The sequence below is a fragment of the Anopheles coustani genome, chromosome 3, assembly GCF_943734705.1.
Source record: "Anopheles coustani chromosome 3, idAnoCousDA_361_x.2, whole genome shotgun sequence".
Classification (NCBI taxonomy): domain Eukaryota; kingdom Metazoa; phylum Arthropoda; class Insecta; order Diptera; family Culicidae; genus Anopheles; species Anopheles coustani.
In genome coordinates, this window is record NC_071288.1 from 13,839,935 (window position 1) to 13,861,545 (window position 21,611).

A 21,611-nucleotide genomic window follows, 5' to 3' on the forward strand; every position below is an offset into this window, starting at 1 on the left:
AGTTTTGACAAAGAGAAGGACATTTTGTTTAGTTTAGAGTGAGCAATGCTCCGCAAGTACAGTTACTTACAGGTTCGAGCTACATGTAAGTTTAACTGCGTGTGTGGTGGATTCTAATTTTCAAGCGAATCGAATATGCTTACAGAAAATTTGCGAAGCTTGAAACATGTAATACGTATGTATGTATACTTTTGCAATTACTAGGAAATTTCCAATGCATTTGTAATGTGTCTTTATGTGGCCTATATCTTATTGTTCTTGTGTGAAAAATAAAATAACAAAATATACAGATTACCTTTCAGCTCTGTTGTAACTGCCATTATGAAAAATCGAATGTTAGATCCGACACGAACAGCTGGTAACCAGCTGTCAATCGAACGAAAATAGGAAACGCATTGCTGGCATCACTGCCTCGACTGGACTATCTGTGACACTTCTGTCAACCTATTATTTTGATGTGTTATGAGCATTCTTTAAGAAACGGCAAACGAATCTCGATAAATCAGGCCAAGAGAAGTAAGATCAACATTTTCTGCGTGAATTTGTCCAGCAATTGCTTTTCCCAAACGCGTATCTACCACCAAAGACGCTAACAAAGTAGTAAGACGTATGCAGTCGGCCCTGGAAGATGCTGCCGTTGTAGCCCTTGGCTTTTCCTTTCTTTTCTCGTGTCATTGCCTGGTGCGGTCGTGTTTATGTTTGAGGCAAAATTACGCTTACTCATGGGATGGCCCTGAAAAAGGAGCAATAGTGTCGTAGAAAATGCGTCTTAAATCGCTTGTCACTCTCTTCTAGCGTTGCAGAACAGCGGAAACGGGAATGTCGCTCAAACCGAGAAGGATAGTGTTCGACGAGGTCTGGAAAGTGCTCCAGGATTTGCTGCAGCAGCTGATCACTCTGCAGCCCGTCAAGCGCGATGTCTGGAACGATCGTTTCGTGTAAGCCATCTGTTTCGCGACAAAGAGAATGTGATAGAAACTAGGCCACTGGTCGTCCTTGTACTACGATACAGTCCGGTTACAATGTGCCCTCTTTGTGGTGTTGCTCATTATTCGCTGCCAAACGTTGTGCACATCATACTATTCTTCTTTTCCCTTTTTTTCTTTCTCCTCCCGTAGTGATGTGTACGCAATCTGCGTCGCGCATCCTGAGCCGCTGGCGGATCGGCTCTACTTGGAGACGAAAACGTTTCTGGAAAACCATGTGAAGAAATTGCTGGAAGAGCGAGTTTTGATAGCGGATTCGGAGGCCACCGCAAAGGGGCAGACCGTCGAGGAAACTACTTCCCCTGCAGTAGTACCGACGTCCGATCTACTGCTCGCTCGGTACTACGAGGTCTGGATGGAGTACAGCGAGGGTTCACGATACTTAAACTATCTCTATCAGTATGTTCGCTCTGTGTTTTGTTCGAAAATGAAACGTACCGCCATACTCACGGTGTTCCCTCGCCCGTTGTAGGTATCTCAATCATCAACACATAAAAAAACAGAAGCTCAACGAGGCCGAAGTTGTGTACGGTTGCATCAATAATAGCGACAACCAGGAGAAGATGGAGATCGGAGAGCTTGCGCTCGAGATCTGGAACCAGTACATGATACAGCGGCTGGGGAACGAGCTGGTCGACCAGATACTCAGTGGTATCAACGCCGAACGAGTGAACAACATCGCTGGGCAGTGTAACAAGAACACTGAAATTATTCGTGGCGTCATTAGGAGCTTCGTGGCTGTGCAGGAGTACCGTCGCAAAGGGTCGCTACAGCTGTACCAGGAGCTTTTTGAAGAGCGAATGTTGCAGGAAAGCGGACAGAACTTCCGTATCGTGGCAAGTTCGCTACTCCAGGTAAAATCATTTCTCCCATAGTGGTTATTTGATTTGATGATTTAACAAACATTTTGTGAGATTTCTCCAGGTGTGCAGCGTTAGTCAGTACATGGAGCGTATAATTAAAAAGTTTGCTGAAGAGGAAAAGCTAGCCAATATCTACCTACATACAAGGTGTGGTTTTGTAATGGAGGTACCGATATCGAGTGTTACTTAACAGAACATTTTACGCTCTCTTTCGCCCGTTCCAAACCCAGTTCTCTTCCGAAGCTAAGAAAAGTGTGCGAAGAAGAAATGGTTACGAAGCACATGAACTTCCTCTACTCGGAGTGCAAGGAAATGGTGGCGGACGAGAAGAGTACTGACCTGCAGAACTTATACATCCTGCTCAAACCGGTCACGGACGGACTGAAGCGTCTTATCGAGGTGTTCCTGGAGCACATCAAGGAGCAGGGCAAGAAAACAATCGCTTGCATGAAGGGCGATTCGGTAAGCATTGGGGATCCGCAGGGTCCGTGTGCCTAACTCATTTATCATATTTATTTGATATCGCTTAGGTGCACATACAATTCGTAGAGAACATGCTCGATGTACATCGAAAGTATGAAGAAATGATACATAGCACTTTCAAGTCTGACCCATTGTTTCTGGGGGCGCTGGATAAGGCCTGCGCTCGGATCATCAACGAAAAGCACAGCAACAATCAGGTATGCCGCAGTGCCGAATTGGTGGCCAAGTACTGTGATAGTCTGCTGAAGAAATCGAAAACGACCGAGGGTGAGATCGATCAAAAATTGACCCGCAGCATCATCATCTTCAAGTACATCGAGGACAAGGATGTGTACCAGAAGTTCTATAGTCGCATGCTGGCGAAGCGGTAAGGATAAACCCCAACTTGTTCAGGCTCGAGGGAATAGAAGTTATTTTGTGTTCGATTTCGCAGATTGATTCACGAACAATCGCAAAGTATGGACGCCGAGGAATTGATGATTAACAAGCTTAAGCAGGCGTGTGGGTACGAATTCACCAACAAGCTGCACCGCATGTTCACCGACATTTCGGTGTCCACGGATTTGAACACCAAATTCGGCAAATATCTTAACGATAACCAACTCGAGACTGGTAAGAATGGTTTTCCTATTGTACTTCAGCTATAGTTGACGGTTTAATTCCTCCCTTTGTGTTTGTAGGTATAAATTTCTCCGTCAAAGTTCTGCAGGCGGGCGCGTGGCCCCTAGGGCCGACCCAGGTGGTAGCCTCCTTCGCCATACCGCAGGAATTCGAAAAGTCGATTCGCTTGTTCGAAAAGTTCTACCATATCAACTTTAGTGGCCGCAAGCTTACCTGGCTGCACCATCTCTGCCACGGCGAAATGAAGCTGTCGTTTGAGAAGCGCAACTACATCGTCACGATGCAAACGTACCAGATGGCGATACTGCTGATGTTTGAAAACACGGACAAGTACACGTGCAAGGAGCTGCAAACTTCGCTGCAGCTGCAGCAAGAAATTTTCCAACGACACTTGCAAAGTCTGGTCGAAGCAAAAATCCTGCTGCTCAGTGAGGAGGTATGAAGAACTGTTTTGGGGATGTGAGAGATAAGGAATGTGTGCTTATGGTTTTGTATCATCTGTCTTGCAGAAAATGACTGATGAAACAGAAGTGAGCATAAATGTGAACTACAACAACAAGAGGACGAAGTTTAAAATAACCACTAACCTGCAGAAGGAAACTCCCCAGGAGGTAAGGAGTTTGTTTTTAAGATATGATTTGAGCGCCACGCTCTTCACGTACGAATTTGTACTCTTATTCTACAGGTGGAACACACGATGAATGCTGTCGATGAGGATAGAAAAATGTACCTCCAGGCAGCTATAGTGCGAATTATGAAGTCGAGAAAAGTACTTCGCCATAACGCTCTAATACAAGAGGTATGTTTATCCCTAGTTTACGACAGACACATATAGCTTTCGGTGGTGTGACGTTTGTTGCAATCTATATCTTCCAGATTTTATCGCAATCGAAGGTCAGCTTTGCGCCGAATGTATCAATGATCAAGAAGTGCATCGAATCGCTGATCGATAAGCAATACATTGAGCGTACGCCCAACTCTGGTGACGAGTACAGTTACGTGGCTTAGATGGCGTCCTTCGGCCGGGTACGAGATAGACTCTGCGTCGATAATGGCAGCAGCAACATAATACACATAATCGAAACTAGTTAGCTGCGCGGGTCCCTTGGTACCATGATGGTTTGAGTTTGTTGGAACTATAATATTTCGTTTGTGAAAGTTTGTTTTAAATAATAATGAAAAAATTTGCCGAAACGGCATTCACAACAGCCCTACATCTATTCCGTTCGATGCGCGACTCACTTGACAGAGGGCTACAATAAATTTTTCGTTTCACTTCAATTCTAGTGGCGTTTCACATCGTCCGATCGTCGTTTGTTTCAGTTTCCAACGGCACGGGCAACAATCAAAATTAAATGCTGTTGAACTCTATTTAGTGGAACTAAATTGTTGTGATGGAAACAATCTGAAATTGAAACCAAATTTATATTACTAATTACGCATTGCGAAGTTAGTTACGTTTGATATTTATGGTGGTTGTTTGTTGGTAAATTCTTATTGGCCCTAAACGAGTGTGTCCCAAAACAATAGCTACCAGCGGTTATTCTAAGATAGATTGGAATGTTTCATTTTGTAATCGGTAAAACGTATGCTTAAACAAGATTGATTTTTGTACTCCCAAGTCCCATGTACTTGTTTGCGTTAATATACCCTTCCTGTGTGCCTGTAGATGTTTTCTTTCGCATATATGAACAAAAAGAAAAAGTACTTCAAAGTTTATCATTTTGAATGTTTCATTTTTTCTTCGTTAAATTTATATTCTGTCGGCATTCGATCCGACGTCCACAACCACAAAACAAACCAATTAATAAAAAAAAATGCTTTCGAGGTGGGTTACACCTGTTTTACGTACCGGTTAGACAACAATATACGAATCTAAAACATTACCAACGCTAACCAATCTGGTGGAAAGATCTGAGAAGTAAGGTTGTAAACAAAACCAAGAAATCGCACAACAATAGAAAATGAAACATGTCAACTCAGGTCGCGACTATAGCAACGAGTCTTGTCGTTCTATGATTAATGCATCGAAATCTAGTTCCATGCGGAGTACCCTCTTCCGTGACAAGGGTGGCAAGAGAGAGACAGAGAAGGTGTGGATTTAATTGCAGATAAAAATGCACAATGATTTCGGTGAGCAAATGCACGCTTTCTCCGACGTGACGCTGCTACGAGGGTGGTTTTGCTTACTACAGCAAAAGGAAGACGATATAGCTAAGGGCTCCGTACAGCCAGAAGGTGCCGGCGGACGATCCGAGTAGCGTTGCCAGCAGCCAGCCGAGCAGAGAGAATATCAGCACCTGAAACACCATGTCCACTACGAATAGTCTACATGGCGGAGCGGGAAGACAAAAAGAACGTCAAATGTAATGGAATGCAATAAATAAAGGGTAGTTGCCATGAATGTCGGTTGTGTGCTAGCCTTACATTTTGTCCTTCTTCCGCGCCGCATTGAGCGATTTGGGTTGTTCGTTGTTGAGATATCGGCGTACGCCCTGCGTGAGGTGGTCAAAGTACTCGGGCCACTGCAGCTGTACGATGTTGAAGTTGAACAGGTTCTTGTCTGCGGAGGACAGGAGTTGGGCAAGCTGTTGCGTGCCCGGATTGTGGTACTTCCACTCGGTGAAAATGAACTTTTCGAGCCGGTTTAGTGAGTCCCAAACGTTGGTGTGGAGTCGCATCAACCTAGAGGAAAGTCAAAATGGAAACACGAATGGTTATGGCGTTCTGTGCAGCTCGCGGTGTACACCGATCATACGTACATTGGGCGTCCACCGGTGAGCCGCAGGATGGTATCCAACACCAGGGCGGGTAGAATGTGTACGAAGATGGAAGCCACCTTGTACAGCCATAGGCTCGTTACAAACTTCAGCCGCGGGTACCTAGAATCAGGGTGGAAAAAACGATGCCATCACGATTCTCCCGAATCATCACATTAAATCGCAAGCCTTTAGCTCTTACCAAATTGCCGACTTCAGTGGGTACTTGTGGAGACATCCGTCGATCTGATCGATCACCGAACGCCATTTGAAGGGGTTCGACGTGCTGGACGTACAGTGGAACACTTTCACCTCTCGGAAGCTGCGAATGAGTTGAGGCTCGGTTAGTCAAATGCATCGTCGATGTTTCCGACGGTCAGGTAATACCTATTTGTGCCCATATACCAGCCAAGCACGAGCGTTTGGTTGACGACAGCATCGACCGGAATGTAGTCGTAAACCAGGTCCACACCAACCGGAAGACGGCGAATGACGCCCTTCGAGGCACCCATCAGGAATCCTTGTGGGCCGTTCTTGGATATGGTCCAGCCAGGGGTCGGTTCCTTCCAGGCGCCGGTGACTGGGAGAAAAAAGAGAGAAATATCGTAACGTAATACACACACATCACTGAGAATTTGTCCAAGGGAGTAAATCACGTGGAAATGAACGTACTCATGCTTGGTCGGATGATGGCACAAGGAAACTGTGCTGCGTGGCTGTTAACCTCGTGCTCCGCCAGCTGTTTGGTGAAGGTGTACGCATTTGGATGGTCCTTCAGAAGCCTGGGAAAGGGAAGAAGCGAACGTTTCGGTTGTATACTCCTGGTTCCGTCGACCCTTTCCTCCCTTGTGCCCACCACTCACTTGGGCAGCAATTCGTCTAGGGCCGAATCATTGAGCGTTTCTACCAAGTCGATCACTTTCTGGGCGCTTTCCGTGCATGGGTACAACCGCTCCTCAGCCTCCGTCAAGTAGGAGTTCACGTACGCACTAGACACGTGCACCATGCTCTAGAACCAAAAACACGCGGACAAAATGAATCTCGTATCTTTCTTGGGTGAGGTCCTAGGATTAACCGGCGCTTACCTTGAGATTTCTCATACGCGAGCACAGCTCCAGCACACGCTTCGTGCCGAGCAGGTTAATGTTCACCGTTGGCCGGAGCGTCGCCTGGAAGTCGAGCGTGGCGGCCGAATGGATGACGACGTTGGTGTTCTCCACCAGCATTGCCTGGTCCTCCTGGGAGAGTCCGAGAAAGTTCTCGCCCACATCGCCAGAGACCGGGATGAGCTTCTTAAAAATGTCGGTGGATTGCGTTTCAAGCAATTTCTCGAACACCTGAAAACATGCACATCGCAACCGATTTTTATTTTTTTCAACCTTGTGTACTCTCTGTGTCATTTGGTTTGAGCTTACCAAGTTTTTCGTCAGATCCTGCAGTCGTTCTTCAATGGATTTGCCTTTCTTCGGGCGCATCAACAGGTATATGCCAGCAATCTATCGAAGAAAATATTTGATTTAAAAAAACATTCTAGTGCCAAATCATCAAAATGACCGACTTAAAAATACATAAATTTTAAATTGGCAAGTTAATTTCCATAGAAATCTTATCTATAAATTGAAAATAAATATAACTTTTACCATCGATCCACAACCCTTCCCCCAATGCAATTCATAACTGAAACGTAAAAGTTAATGATGATAAAAACGTTTTCAATATCGTTAAACCATATTGCCACGATGCATGCTGTACGCTTCGAAGCATTTCCGCATGAACAGAAGATGTTAGGGAGTAAGAGAAAAAAAACAACGTTAACGATGCTCCTCAGCTTCGGCTGGTAAGTGGCTGGTTCAACAGCAAAAATCTACACAATTTGCACCAGGGTTCGTATGAAACACGTTGAACACCACCATGTACATGGAGAAGCGTTATTTACGCTGTCTATTTTGCAGGCCGAATAATCAAAGCATGTGTGGTTGGGAGGGGAGAGCCCGATGTTTTACGTAGATCGTGTACAACTTCTTCTCTTGTTTTGGTACGGGTTGAAGACGGCTTTTTACGCCATGCCGTGCCGCGAGAAACCGGCAGTAATTCAATGTCAGGTGCGCGATAAATTGCTCCGTAGCTTTGGACCACTCATGCAGAAGGAAACACTTTTTTTCACCCAGCAGTCAAAAATGAATGGAAGCTGAGGGATACTGAACTAGAACAGTGGATGGCATTTTTTCTAGATAGAACTAACAAAACCGCTCGCAGGTTTTTTTAGTAAAAGTGATTTGTTTAATTTTTGCGGTTTGTGAAACGAAGTTGTATCATTTCTTTGCTGTTTTTTAAAGAATATTTTTACATTTTAGCAACACCATTAGGCTGATCTTTTGCTATGTTTGTAGATAGTTGACAGGATTTTAGAATAAAATATCCAAAGCATAAAACAGAGAGAAATACCCAGCGGTGTGGCCAGTTATAGTTTGCCGACCCCTGATATGGCTAGCCTTAGGATTGACGTAATGCAAAGAGCATTGTCACGGTACCGTGAAGAAGTGGCCGATCCGATCATCTCCAGTCCGAGCACCACGTCGACGCAAGTGACGCAGATCGCGAGCGGAAATTAATAGGAAATTGGGCTCACCTTGGATGGCGCGGATCATATGGGGTACGGGGCCGCTTGACCAGTCCCTCAACAAGGGAGGTAAGAGCTCGAGGGTTGCTACAGTAGTGCAGCAGCGAGGGCTCTGTTGTTGGTTTCATATTACGCCACACCATCAGTGCGCCTCTGAGAGGGAAAGTGTTTGAGTGCGCGAAGCAAACCAAATGCAAACATTCAATCGACGTAATCACGGTAATGGAAAATATTTGTTTCGAGATGAGATTGTCCCGATCTATTGTTCGATCTATTGGTACTTCCAATCTTACTACAACGTCACTGTTGGTGAGACGTGGTTTCAAGCAACGAACAAAAAAAAATTGATGATAGCAGCAAGCTTCAGCGATGATTTGATGCGCCCAACGGTCATTTCTGTTAATCTTTTTAGTTGTGCATCTAAATGTGACAAATAATACCTCTGTGGCAGCTGCCCGTGTGGGACGATGAATAAATTTAAATTCTTAACAAATATCTCGATCCGGAAGTATGCGCATACACTATTGGGTAAAACGATCTGGAAACTTACCTCAGGCGAGGAGCGTAGGATTTTGTCGATAATGGCGACCCCAAGAAATCCGGTTCCACCGGTCAGGAAAATGTATTTGTTTTTGTAGAAGTCCTGCACCTCGCTGCCCATCGTTGCGGTTTAGGAATCGGGTTTATGCACGAAATGTTCACAGATGCCACAAGGATAGTTAATATTTGTACCTCGTTTTCTATATCACTCACACGACTGTTGAGTTTGAAAGGAAATAAATCGGTGCGTTAGATGTTTTGTGCTGATCCCACACACTCCCGCTACGGTTTCGCGAGACGTTGCGCTTCGAGTAAGCGCAGATTCGGAATGAACTGATGACCAAGCAGATCGCCACGCGCACTTCACGGAGCCGCAGTGTTGGGAAAACGCGATCAGCCACAGCTTCGATCCACTGGTGACGCATATGCTGTAGCTGCTGGTGGTTGTGCGCGACTACATGCGTATTCGTTTCCCGTGCGTTCGTTCGATAAGAGTGGCCGCTGCACAGCTTTCCTAACCGTTCAACCTGCTTGACTGCAATGCACCCAAAGAGACGAACCGCTGGCGATCACTGCGACGACGACGAAGCTTTATGTAATGGTGAAAGTTAGCTAACGGAACGAACAATGTCTATGACCATCAAGCGAGGAACCCCAGCTCGACTGCCGAGGACTTGTTGTTCGGTGCACCCTGGAGATAGGTGGAACGCGGGCAGCCGAATTAAAAGCCTAAAGAAGAGATAGATTAGGCGACCCTTACGAAAGACGAAGGTGGGAAACCAAAAGACAGTGTGAATGCGTGACGGGAAGGAAAATTCGGAAAACGTTTGTGAACCAACAAACATTATTTTGCTTTCGCTCGATCACCGAAATTTTCATCTTGGGAATGGAAGCTCTTTTTCTGCACGGCCCAAACCGTGGCCAAAAGATGATATTCGAAAACGCTAACGATGTTCGTTGCTATTCAATTAATTCACACTACCTTTGGACCGTGGAATTAGTTGCACCGTAGAAAGCTACGAACGCGCAGTCGACTTTTTTAACTACTGAAAACACTGGCAAGATGCCGATCACGATTAGCAATCGAAAATCAACAACAATCACTGCACTGTCACACGTTCGTCACGGAGTATCTTGACCGACACTGATTTTATTTCCGTCAACATATGAGTAGAAAAATAACTACAATCTCTGGATTGTCTCATTTGGCAACACTGCCGATCGTGCATTCGTGGGTGGGGAGGATCATGTTTGTTTTTGTAGAAGTTCATGTACTACTCATCAGAAGTAGGCAAATTGATGCAATGAATGGCAATATTCAGAATTTTGTGAAAATTAATATATAGAGTAGGATGTTTGAGCAAAACAAACAAGGATCTATTGAGCACGGAATATTACATATAGAGAATGTAATATGTTATCTCCAAACCATTAGATCGTTTGGGGTAATATGAACCGGCAGCATATGAATAACAATGCAGTCGATAGTATGGTATTAAAATAAATATTACAAGAAAAACGAATATCCAAATTCCAACATTCAGTTAGCGGTATCTATACATCTTGGGATAAAAACGCTTCGTGCACTTTGGCGTTTCTTATGTATATTTACCTTTTTGGGCGCTGAATGTGCTTGACGTTTGTGATCATAATTTTTTGTGTTGTTTTGTACAAGGAAGTCTGCGGGAAAACTTTCTAAATTACAGTCCTCTTCCTTGGTGCGTGGAAAATTCAAACATTCTCGAGTAAAAACTATAATTCGTATAGCTATGTATGTGATTTTGCTGCCGGACATACACAAATTACCGCAAGAAATACTCTAGAGGTGACCGATTGGATTCTCGGCAGATCTTCGACAATTTCCATTTCTCAGGTGAGTGGGAAGACGGCATGGCGCATCGTTTGCACAAGACACTGAGCACTGTAAATAAACGAAGCGGAAAGAAACAAAGATGGTACCTTTGGTTCGGGGGTACTCGTTACTCGGAGGCTATATTAGAGTAACACGGTGGTAGAACCGTAATCGAAAAGTTATCCAAATAATCAAAAGTGGTACGATGCAAGTGCCCCTGTACAAGGCTGTGTGAAAAGCTGAAGCAGATCAAGGTTTCCGGTCGGTGTGAACTTGTGGTGAAGGACTTTAAATGGTCAAAAAATAGACGCCAGCGGAGTGTAAATAAATGGTATATATGGTGTATGGAAAAACAAACCAGGTGTTGTTACGTGTAATAATTAATGGAAAAAAGGTTTTTTTTTCTACAAGTGTTCCATAATATTCAGAAGTTTTGCACTAAATGAGTTTCAAAACTTGGTTAGAGTGGTTTTTAACAACGTTTAATCACCCAATGTTTTACCAAAAATAGGTAGTTTTGGTTTTTGGGTGTGTTCCGCTCGGTGACTTCAACGAACAGAAAAGCGAGGAACAACCTTGTTTGAAATATTGATTTAAAAAAAAACTTGAATGCATTTTATATGTATAGGAAAAGTTCTGTATATTCAATTCGTTACTCTTTTTTTACCCACAAATCACAATATAATATTGATCTGTTCAATAACTAGGTATCAATTTCGGAACCGGTGGAAGGATGTCCAAATTGTTTAAAAATTTCCAACATAGAAGGATATTCCTGCTACAACATTCATGGTTCCTGGTCTCACATTTTGTCTATTGCTGCACAGTTACGCACCCAAGATTTCTTTCCGTGGCACACGCGCACCCTAAGTTAAATGTTTCCAAGGTGTGAGAAATAAAATGAGCCATTTGATTTGATTACAGGCGGCAATCTTCAAGCGTAAAAACAGAAAGATCATGGTGCTAAAGTTCACACTATCAGTATTGCATTGTTGTTTGCTTTTCATACATGGTAAGTAGTTTGTGGCGCTAAGGTGCGAACGGAAGTGGCGCCGTCCAATCTGGTTCCAAAGGATGAGTGTGTGAAGGGTAAAGGGTAACAAGGCAGAGTACAACGAGTAGGAACTCTCAGTAGCCAGTTGGCAAATAAAGTCTTTAGCGTGGTGCGATTCATTTCAGGAGAGAAAATGCAATGTGTCAACTACAGTACGATGATACATCTCATTTCTTAGCAGGGAATTCAAATTTGCAAAAGTTATGAAAATTGTTTGAGAAATGTGTTTTTATTTATTTCGAAATTTCGAAGAAACGCGGATATTAATTCTTAAAAAAGATATTTCAGATAGTTGTACTCTTTCAAAAATTGTCACATGTATCGATAAAATCATAATTTTTCTGTTGGTCCATCAAGTCTACGGTCAGTTGCTCGACAATCGATGCTACTTGGACGGCGGTGGCTCAGCGGTAAACTTCTTTGCCAACGAGGACATTGCCGTCGGCTCGGTCGTTGGTAGTTTGCGAGTGCTGGGCGACCCGGGCAAGGACATTGTGTTGACGTTGCGTGAAAAGGACTCGCCAGTGTATATTGCGCCCGGGACGAAGGATCTGATCGTTGCCAAACCGCTGGACAAGGAAGGTCTCATCGGTCCGTCAGCCGTATTTGTGAATGTGATCTGTGAGAGAAAATTTTCCGATGATGCGGTAAGTGGGCAAGGGTTCAATGTTTAATTCGAAACACAAAAATCAACTATTCTTAACCTTTGCGTTCCAAGGGGATTATCATACCGGTCAACATACGAGTTACGGATGTTAACGATAATGCTCCGATTTGGATCGGTGCTCCGTATAAGCTGAACCTTTCGGAGGTAACGGTTATCGGGACGAGGTAGGTTTCTAACTCAGCTATCGTCCGATTATCAGCTAGCAAAAGGGTTTCTTTTTTCTCACTCACAGAATACTACAAGGGATTCGAGCGCACGATCTCGACCAACCGGGCCCATACTCGACGGTAGAGTACCAAACCTTGCCCGGGCCGTACTCCGAATATGTGGCCTTCGTAACACCGCTCGAAGGAACGCTCGTGCTGAAGAAATATATCGACTACGAGACGGTGCAAAACTTCACCGTAAAGATCCGCGCCCAGGATCAGGGCAAACCGCCGAAGTATTCCGACACGTACGTCACGATCCGGGTGCTGGACTCGGACGATCAAAATCCAAAGTTTGCACGCGATGTCTATTACGGGCAGCTTCCGGACGAAAAGGGCGACATTGCCGTTACACCCGAGCGAATCCGGGCCGAGGATCAGGATCGGGGCATTCGGGCAGACATACGCTACTCGATCGTATCCTCGAACGGCTCGGAGGATGACGGCGGGTTTGAAATCCATCCGATCAGCGGAACCATTCGGATGACGCGTACCTTGGCATCGGGGCAGGTGCCCCATTCGCGTACGATCGTAGTAAAAGCGACACAGGTGGACAACCCCGACCGTTACGCGCTGACCACGGTTGTTCTTTCGCCTCCGAAAGTAGCCGGAACTTCATTAAGCGACATCAGTGTTCAACAGCAGCAACAACAGCAACTGCCGGGCAAGATCGAAGGGGCAGCATTCGTCCGGGGAACGTTCTACGCTACGGTGCGGGAAGATGCGAACCCTGGCGCGAAGATCGCGCAGCTCCCAGGTGGCGGTGACGGTCGGCTGCGGTACACCATCGTTGGACCCTCGGTAGCGCAGGAACAGTTTCGTGTGGGACCGGGCGGAGAGATCGTCCTAGCGAAACCGCTAACCTACAGACGGACACCACAGTACGGTTTTACGGTTGACTCAATCGATGCGCCCGGAGGACGTAATCACACCACGAACGTGGTAATCGATGTGCTGCCGGCAAACATGTGGGAACCACGCTTCCGGAAACCTTTCTACTCCTTCGTAATCGAGAGTCCACAGCACGCACAGCAACAACTGCCCCAGCTAGTAGGTCGGATCGAGGCGGCCGACGGTGATCGTACCGATGAGCTGTCGTTCGTGCTGAAGGGTAACTACAGCAATCTCTTTCGGGTGGATCCGTACGGAAATCTGTGGTTGGTTTCAAACCGAACTGACCTTCCGCTAGCGATGCGCTTGCTGGCCACTGTCACCGACTCCGGTACGCCTCAGAAATCTGCGACCGTTCCGGTGGTCGTGAAGTTGCGCCCGGAAACCGCTTCCCTTACGTCGAACCTTCTGATAGTGAACATTGTCGTTGCCTGTCTACTAGGAGTGTTGCTGGTCGGAGGATTGGTACGCTGTGTGTACCGCCGCCGGAAGCGAAAGGTGTCGTCGGCCGAGCAAATCGTGGGCCATGCGTCGGGTGTTCCGCCCCTGAAGAACCAAGCCAGCTCGAATCGATTCCTGTTGCAACGAGCAGAGCAACGGATGCTGGAACGACCGACCCTCAGTAGCGGTGGCCGGCTAACGGATTGCGCCGCATCTTCTACGCTGGGTAGCGACAATCAGGACTTTATGGACAACGAACGGGGTATGGGCTTATTTGTTTGTGGCTAAGGCATTTACGGTACTTAAACGCTCTCATTCTTCCATAGAAACCGCGAGACGCACACATACCCAAAACACCCGTGCATTGGAACAGGAGGAACTCGCGGGACAGAACCTCAATCACTTGCTTCTGCATTGGCAAGAAAAGTATGAAGAAAAGGTAAAATTTGTCCGTGTGTGTGCAATGCAAAGGAAATATATTAAATAGTAAATAAGTATCACTTCTTTCGTTACAGAACAATTGCACTGAAGATATGTCAGTGGACGATAAGTTGATCGTATACTTTTAAGCAAACCCAACCCAGCGGCATACTACAAACTGACACTCTCAATCAGACTGACAGAAATGGACTTCTAAAGATTGCAGCACTTTTTGATCACCACCGATTTACACAAACACGTTTGTCGGTGTAACTACTTTTGATAGGATCTCTTACCTCTTGCCAACAGTGTCGAACCGAAGCTGAGTTGATTTCTTTTTTTGATTATTAATGGGCTTTTTGCTCTTTTATTTTTTAAACATCAACCTTTTTGTAGTGTGTCGGACAATAAAGTGTACAATTTGCGTAGTTGGTAGCTTTCTACCATGCATGGTCAACAGAAAGTATTTGTTTGTCATGAAAACGTTCGATATCACCTTTTATTGTAAAAGATTTAAAAATAATTCTATTGTTTTCCCTGACCACGCGCTCGGTACAGTTTCTTTCGACAGATAGCAAACTATTTGCGCTGTTAATTCGTCCCCGCTAGGATACCACCTTCCTTGGCGTCAGCTTGACCCACAGACCGCCTTTCGCCCGAAGAGTCATGCGGAAGATGGGTAGCACCTCCTCTTTGCCCGGTGCCGGCGAAAGGTGGAAATTTTGCAGCACTCGTGACACGATTGTCTTCATTTCTATGTACGCAAACTTGTACCCTATGCAGTTGCGCGGACCGGCACTGAACGGAAGGAACGCGTACGGGTTCTGATGGGGCGCTCCGTCTCCGAATCGCTCGGGATTGAACCGCTCCGGATCAGGATACACGTGTTCGACCCGGTGGGTGGCGTAGGGTAGGATCAGTACTTCGCTACCGGCCGGGAGTTGATACTTGCCCACCCGTACATCCTCGCCAATCTTGCGCGCCATCAGCGGGACGCTCGGGTACAGGCGGAGGCTTTCCTTGATGCACGCCTCTAGATGGCGCAGCTCGCGGATGTTCTCGGCCGTGGGCAGCATGCTCGGGTCGGAACCGATGTGCTGACGAATCTCCTCGTAGCACTTTGCCTGGTGGTCCTGATGACGTGCGAGCAGGAACAGTGTGAACGCCAACGCCGCACCGACCGAATCTTGCCCCTGAAAACAGGCGCCATCGGACCACATTAGCGGCTGTGCTTTTCAAACGTTTTTTTGCCACACTTACCGCCAGCATGAATGTGCACGCTTCGTCGATGATGTCGTCCTCGGTGAAGTCCGGGTTTTCATTGGATATCTCAATCATAAAGTCCATCAGGCAGCGCCTATCGGTGGGTTTCTGCGTCTTCAGTGCTTCCCGTCGGCGATCGATCATCTGTAAGTTTCCGAGTTAGGTGGTATTTAGGTGGTTAAGATAAATTTTGAATGTCTTCCGTACCTTTCTAGAGAACTCCTCCAACTGTTTCTTCTGGTCAAGTTCGACGGTTGCCGCGTCGGTCAGTTTGTAGATGAAATTAAACAGCAACCACGGGTGAGTAAGCCGGTACGGTGCCACTACTTTTCCTCTAGAGGTTTAAAAAAAAAAACAAAACGATAAAATTTTCTCAAAACTTTCTCAACATTTCGTTAATCCTAATCTTTAAGCAAGATTTACACAGTTAAACCTGTTTGTGTGATAGATGAAACAAAATTCTGCAATAACATTGTCCAAGGGCCCCAAGTACAGCCTCAACTCACAGGTGTTTTTAACATTTTTTGGTTCCTCTAAGTTTGTACCTCTATTAGAGTACTTACTGTCGGAACGGTGACGTTTCCATCTCCTTCTTATCAGTCGATTTTACGGGGACTCCTAGCACGGCCTCTGTGGAGAGAGAAGAATACAAAAACGATCCATTTATACGATTAACAGCATCGATCAAAGTAATAAAGTGTAAATACGATTACCATTGAGGATGTCCAGTACGCAGTTATTCACATACTCTGTGACGTTAAGAACCGTTTCCTCCTTTGGCAGCTTGTCGATCAGCGCCGATGCACTGTCGGAGAATGTTTCGGTGAATTTCTCCAATATCGCTATACTGAACGAGGGCTGGATAAGCTTCCGGTGGGAGCTCCACTTATGACCTGGCGAAAAACGAACGACGTTACGAACGAAAAAACCTTGTCCCCGTGCATATGGCCACTTACCACTGCTAGTGATGAGACCGCGGCCGAGGAAATTGTGCAGCAGCTTGTAAAAGACCGACTTATCGGTGTGCTTTTTCGACGACAGAATCACCTTCAGGTCGTCCGGATCGAACACGACGAACATCGGATAGGCTGAAAGCCAGAAGCGTGCCAGCGGGCCATATTTTTTGTACGCATTGGCCATCTCTTGCGATACGACTGGGAAGTGAACGAGGAATGAATATTTCAGCAACCGCCCATATTAGTAGCACAAACACTTACGTCCCGTTTTGGTGATTTCCAAACAGCTGCCAATGATTGGGTAGGCCTTTGGGCCGGGTAACCGCAGGGCAAGGATACATTTTTTAAAGTAGTCGGAGAAGATATAGAGCAGCACGCTTGTCAGTAGAAGAATGATGTACGTGTACAGCTCAACGGTAGACGATTTTTCTAGCTAAAAAAATACACAGAAAAAGCCGCAACATTCAAGAGGACGTTAGTACTATAGAAACAAGTAATTAACATGTCTGGGGTCTACGTAATAAGCGAAAGGTAGTATTTGAACTGATGAGATCGACTAGAATGTAAGAGATGTTGTGTACATAATGCGTAAAAGAACAACAGAAGAAGATTTTTTTAGGCACTTTCGATTATTTGATTTGGGCACAGTTGAGTACAATGTTACTTGATGAACAATACGATCCGCTTGAGCCAGACTCCCGGATGTTTGATAGAAGTTATTTTTTGCCCACTTCCTATCCATCCATTATTACCACACTGAATAATCCTTCTTAACTGATCGTTTTGTTTAACACGTTAGACGTAAGAAAAAATAACATATTTTCATTCCTTCAGTGTTGCCACATAAACTCATTAGGCTTGTTTGTATCGCCGTTCGTAGCACCTCCAAGCTACGGCGTAATTACAGTTCAATTTCAAAATTACATCTACCTGGTGCTGCAAGGCGTCGCTCAACGAGCGCCAAAATTCGATTATGAAAAATTCGGTACCACCAAGCGGGTCGGCCAGCGGTTGCCCAACCGGGGCTTACTGGAAGGTTCGTACAATTGACGATCGTCGATCATTGTAGCTGCGTTTATTCAGGTTGGAGATGGTGTGACCTTCCTCGCGCCATTTTGGGCGTTTGTCTGCCGGCCCAACGAGTTGGGAAAACTTCAAAAAGGAGTAGCTTGTGAGCAAACATGTGTTGGAACCGCGCAATTGAACCTCTGAATGTGGCCTTGGTTCGTTAATGGCACAGTGCATTTTCATAACCGAAACTCACCGAATGGATCGATCAAACGGTCGATGAACTTGCGGTCTCGGTAACATTTGTTCGTTATGAAGTTGTCACAAGTTATTGACATGACGAACTATTGAATTATGACTCGAAATAAATTATCTGGAACGTAAGTCTTTTGATTCGAGGAAGAAAATACGATTTGACTAAATTGTGAACAGTGGAGCATTCTTTGAAACCACTACACACTTGCTCGAGGCTGGCAGTATGGTCCGTCCTATTGCATCTTTTAAGGATTCAATACTACAGTGAAGTTGTAAAATGGTTAAGATATAAATACCAATTAGCGGTTATTTGTTGCAATGGTTTCTTTTTCTTCAGCACTACACCATTGCCACCATTTTATTTACTTCGTGTGAGATCAATATCAACGCCTTCGACATCATGACATGTAATGCACAAAAGATGCCATATTCTTCCGCATGTCCGGATCGTTTTTACGTTGTATTTATTACCAAAATTGATATCCCACTGAGTTATACGTATTGCGCTCCCCTGTCCATCATGATTGAATGATAAAAGTATGTAAGCTATGCTCGAACTTATGAGTCGAGCTATGAAGAGGAAGCAAGGTTCAACCGGATCCATCCCGATTGGCGTCATTCTTGCTGACCATGATAGTCCTCCATGAGGTACTGCCGTCGAAGAGCTAAAGCTTGCCTCTTCAATTGCTAATTGAGGTTAAGCTTTTTGAGAGCCCCAGTTGGTAAATCGGTATGGTACAAACGGAAACACGTTACAGTGTGGCAAAAAGTGTGCAGCGTGCGCAGAGCCGGAGGAGTGGTAGCAATTCTGTACGCGCCAGGATGAGTGTTCAATATTTGCTTACATTATTCGTTGCGGCGCGCATCACTTGCGCGGGATGGCGTTAAAGGTGACGGCGCAAAAACAACTAATACTGCCCTGAAATACGTCGGGGAACGATTGCGGCAAGCAAAAACATGGGAAAATAAAGTAAAAATAGCTTCGCCATGGAAAGTACTCCAGGAGGCAGCGTCTCGAAGGGCGTGATGCGGATAATTGATGTTTACTCGGAGAGGAAAAGTACTTCTTCAAAACACACGCGCACAATGAAGTAGGGAATCTGAGGGGATTTTTTTTAATTTTTGCTGTTCGGCTTCTATGCAGATTATGTTTCGTTATTGCACAGCATCAATGGAGCAATTGTTCTGGACATATACTGAACAGTATTCTAAAACATATTGGTAAAAAATTGAACCCATTCTAAAGATCATTGATGAAATTGAATTGAAATTTTAAAACAGCTTCTTATTTTATATAACCTAAAATATTGTGTCAAAAACAAAAAAGTAGATTAGCTTTTGTCATTGGCACAAAATAATATTCTATTTAAACTAATCAAGATTCGTCTATTACTGATATTTTTTACATGGAATTTTAGGCATCGAGAAGAGAAAAAAATACTTTTTTTTGTGCAAAACCCTTTTCCACATTCGCTGGACGAATATTCAAAGGACGAATGTTCGCTAACTATTTTTTTTTCAATCGAACTTAGTGCATAACACTACATCAGGTTCTTGATCTTATTTGAAACCCGAAACACATTCACAGTGTAAAAAATAGTTTTGTTAAAACAGTATCACTTCTGTACTGGTTACTGATGATAGATGTACGAGACTTTTTCTTGTAGTTTGTAGGTGTTTCACGACACCGCTGTTGCGCCACTATTAGTATTTTGCACAGTAGTACGAAATGTGTAGAGTTCTCGCAAGGTTTATTTATTTACTGCAAATGAATTCTTTTTCCGTTGATTTGTGTGGTCTTTTGAGATTACGCTTTGCGCCCAGAAACTTCCAGAAGCCAAATCGTGCTCACGGGTCAGTTATATTTATTGTTCGTACAACTGTTGCATTTAAATTGCAACCGCCCACCACGTGACTGATGTCTGCCAACATATGAACTGATTTGTATCCGTTTTTGTATTTGATTTCATCAAAAAACAAAACACCATCGGCAATCACTGACGATGCGCATGAGCCTGCGCAAAATTATTTACTTTTGCCACCATACTTACTGCTTGCAAGAATGTCATTCTGGTATTTCTAGTTTGTCCCTTTCGGCTGCCAAGCGTCTCAAGTTGACGGCGTTGTACACGGACAACAGCTACACTCCCTAGCCGATGGCTCTATCTAATCAGATCACGTAAAGTCGATTGGCCGACCGTGCCGGACAGTGTATCGATGCGCGCGGATACCAACTTCCCGGACGATCGTTCACTTCCTACGCGAGCGGAATCGCGCCCGAAATTCGCGGGTATATAACTATGGCGAGAATCTTCACGGAACGATCCGACAAGGCGATGTCGTGTCCGACGGATGCGTGTCGCACTTATCACCCTGGAGGCGGATGGCTTCACGTTCTTATATAAAATCTGCCAGTCCTGCGAATCCGCGATTTCCCGATATCCACAGCAATCCATCGACGGTGTGGTGGGGAGACTTTGCCTATCGGGAAACGTCATGTTCTCGACACACTAGAACGTGGCGAAGTGTGCGGCCCAAGAGGGACGCGCAATGTTTGCCGAGACGGCAGCATGTCCGTATTGACATCGGTATCGAAGGAAGCGTTGTAAATGGTAAAAAAAACATCAATTTTTGCGCCAATACTCTTCACAGATCTCCTTCAATTAACGTGGCGTACAGCATATGTACATTTGTACCAAAAGCATTGCAGCGCCTCTGCAGTAGCAAAGGGAAGTAAAAAATTCCCCCGTCCTTTCCCAACCACCCGGTATAGTTGGGTTTATTTGCTTATTTACCTTCATCAATACCGTAAGCCGCCTTCAGCGCCCAGAAGGTTGTGGTGCATGGTTTTGGTGGTTTATGGCGTAGTATGAAGCGATTTATTTAACAAAAATAACGAAAAATGCAAACTTGTTATAAAAATGTATTGAACGTACAAATGATGTATAAAAATGCCAGTACCACCATAAGTGGAATGTAAAGAAAAAAATGGGCTCTCGTAATTTAGAAGAAGTTATTTACGTATAATTTCTCAGGTCAGAACCTGCGCTACAAGTAGCCTTGGTAAATACGAATGAATGATCGTTCAAGAGAGATAAACATTCGACCATTTTTTAAAGGATCTATTGCTGATTCTCCATGTCTGTTCTTTTCCCGCTTTGAAAGTTTGTATGTGCTGTTTTTTGTTCGATCTTTTTGAACGATCGAGTTGTACGATCCACACACCATGTACTTCACACACGTTCATGGTGTAGATGATTTTTGGAGTGATTCTGTCGATTTTTTTTACCCCGAATTTGAAAAGATTTCAAGATGGGCTCCAGACAGCAATGTTGATGACCTGCTTGTATCCTTTTGAAGTTGACCGTATCCTAGGTGAAGTTGTGGAGTTGGTGTCCAGTTAACAAGTGCGTACTCAACACTATCCCATAGGCTGACATATAAATAGAGAACTGTTTGCTCACGTTTCGACCTTTTTGATGTTCTATGTACTCTGCGTTGGGCATCGAGAGAGAAAATGTAAATAATTCAAATTTTTTCGTTTTGATACAAACGGGGCAAAAACGACATAACGGTGAAAATAATTGTTTGCTATAGTTAACATTGCCACGCGTGAATTAGGCATTTAATAAGCATGATTGGTGTTATTGATAATCTGTTTTATCAGAATAATTTCGTTTGGAATCATGTTGAGATCCACAAAATGGCAATTCATCGCCTCAACGT

The 21,611-nt window shown here is 44.7% G+C and overlaps 4 protein-coding genes across 4 annotated transcripts; 2 read left to right on the top strand and 2 right to left on the bottom strand.

The window, feature by feature from the left end:
* Window positions 1–450: 450 nt before the first annotated feature.
* LOC131259962 (cullin-2) lies at window positions 451–4,455 on the top strand. The gene is made up of 12 exons (XM_058261580.1): window positions 451–516; window positions 796–938; window positions 1,119–1,385; window positions 1,459–1,840; window positions 1,911–1,996; window positions 2,080–2,311; window positions 2,380–2,699; window positions 2,766–2,944; window positions 3,013–3,389; window positions 3,463–3,564; window positions 3,639–3,752; window positions 3,830–4,455. The coding sequence occupies exons 2-12, from the start codon at window positions 820–822 to the stop codon at window positions 3,959–3,961; spliced, it is 2,310 nt and encodes a 769-aa protein (XP_058117563.1). The 5' UTR covers window positions 451–516; window positions 796–819; the 3' UTR covers window positions 3,962–4,455.
* Window positions 4,456–5,142: 687 nt separating this feature from the next.
* Window positions 5,143–8,993, bottom strand: LOC131259964 (putative fatty acyl-CoA reductase CG8306). The gene is made up of 10 exons (XM_058261583.1): window positions 8,883–8,993; window positions 7,128–7,208; window positions 6,798–7,049; window positions 6,576–6,721; window positions 6,385–6,494; window positions 6,100–6,292; window positions 5,915–6,034; window positions 5,716–5,835; window positions 5,381–5,638; window positions 5,143–5,281 (listed from the first exon to the last, which is right to left on the bottom strand). Exons 1-10 carry the CDS (start codon window positions 8,991–8,993, stop codon window positions 5,143–5,145), a joined length of 1,530 nt encoding a protein of 509 aa, XP_058117566.1.
* A 2,688-nt stretch (window positions 8,994–11,681) lies between these two features.
* Window positions 11,682–14,585, top strand: LOC131259963 (cadherin EGF LAG seven-pass G-type receptor 1). Its single transcript, XM_058261582.1, has 6 exons — window positions 11,682–11,736; window positions 12,136–12,425; window positions 12,497–12,609; window positions 12,678–14,245; window positions 14,310–14,422; window positions 14,499–14,585. Exons 1-6 carry the CDS (start codon window positions 11,682–11,684, stop codon window positions 14,550–14,552), a joined length of 2,193 nt encoding a protein of 730 aa, XP_058117565.1. The 3' UTR covers window positions 14,553–14,585.
* A 423-nt stretch (window positions 14,586–15,008) lies between these two features.
* Window positions 15,009–19,954, bottom strand: LOC131258497 (probable cytochrome P450 4aa1). The gene is made up of 8 exons (XM_058259822.1): window positions 19,937–19,954; window positions 16,884–17,055; window positions 16,623–16,820; window positions 16,380–16,559; window positions 16,230–16,296; window positions 15,874–16,000; window positions 15,664–15,810; window positions 15,009–15,596 (listed from the first exon to the last, which is right to left on the bottom strand). Exons 1-8 carry the CDS (start codon window positions 19,952–19,954, stop codon window positions 15,009–15,011), a joined length of 1,497 nt encoding a protein of 498 aa, XP_058115805.1.
* Between the last annotated feature and the right edge of the window lie 1,657 nt (window positions 19,955–21,611).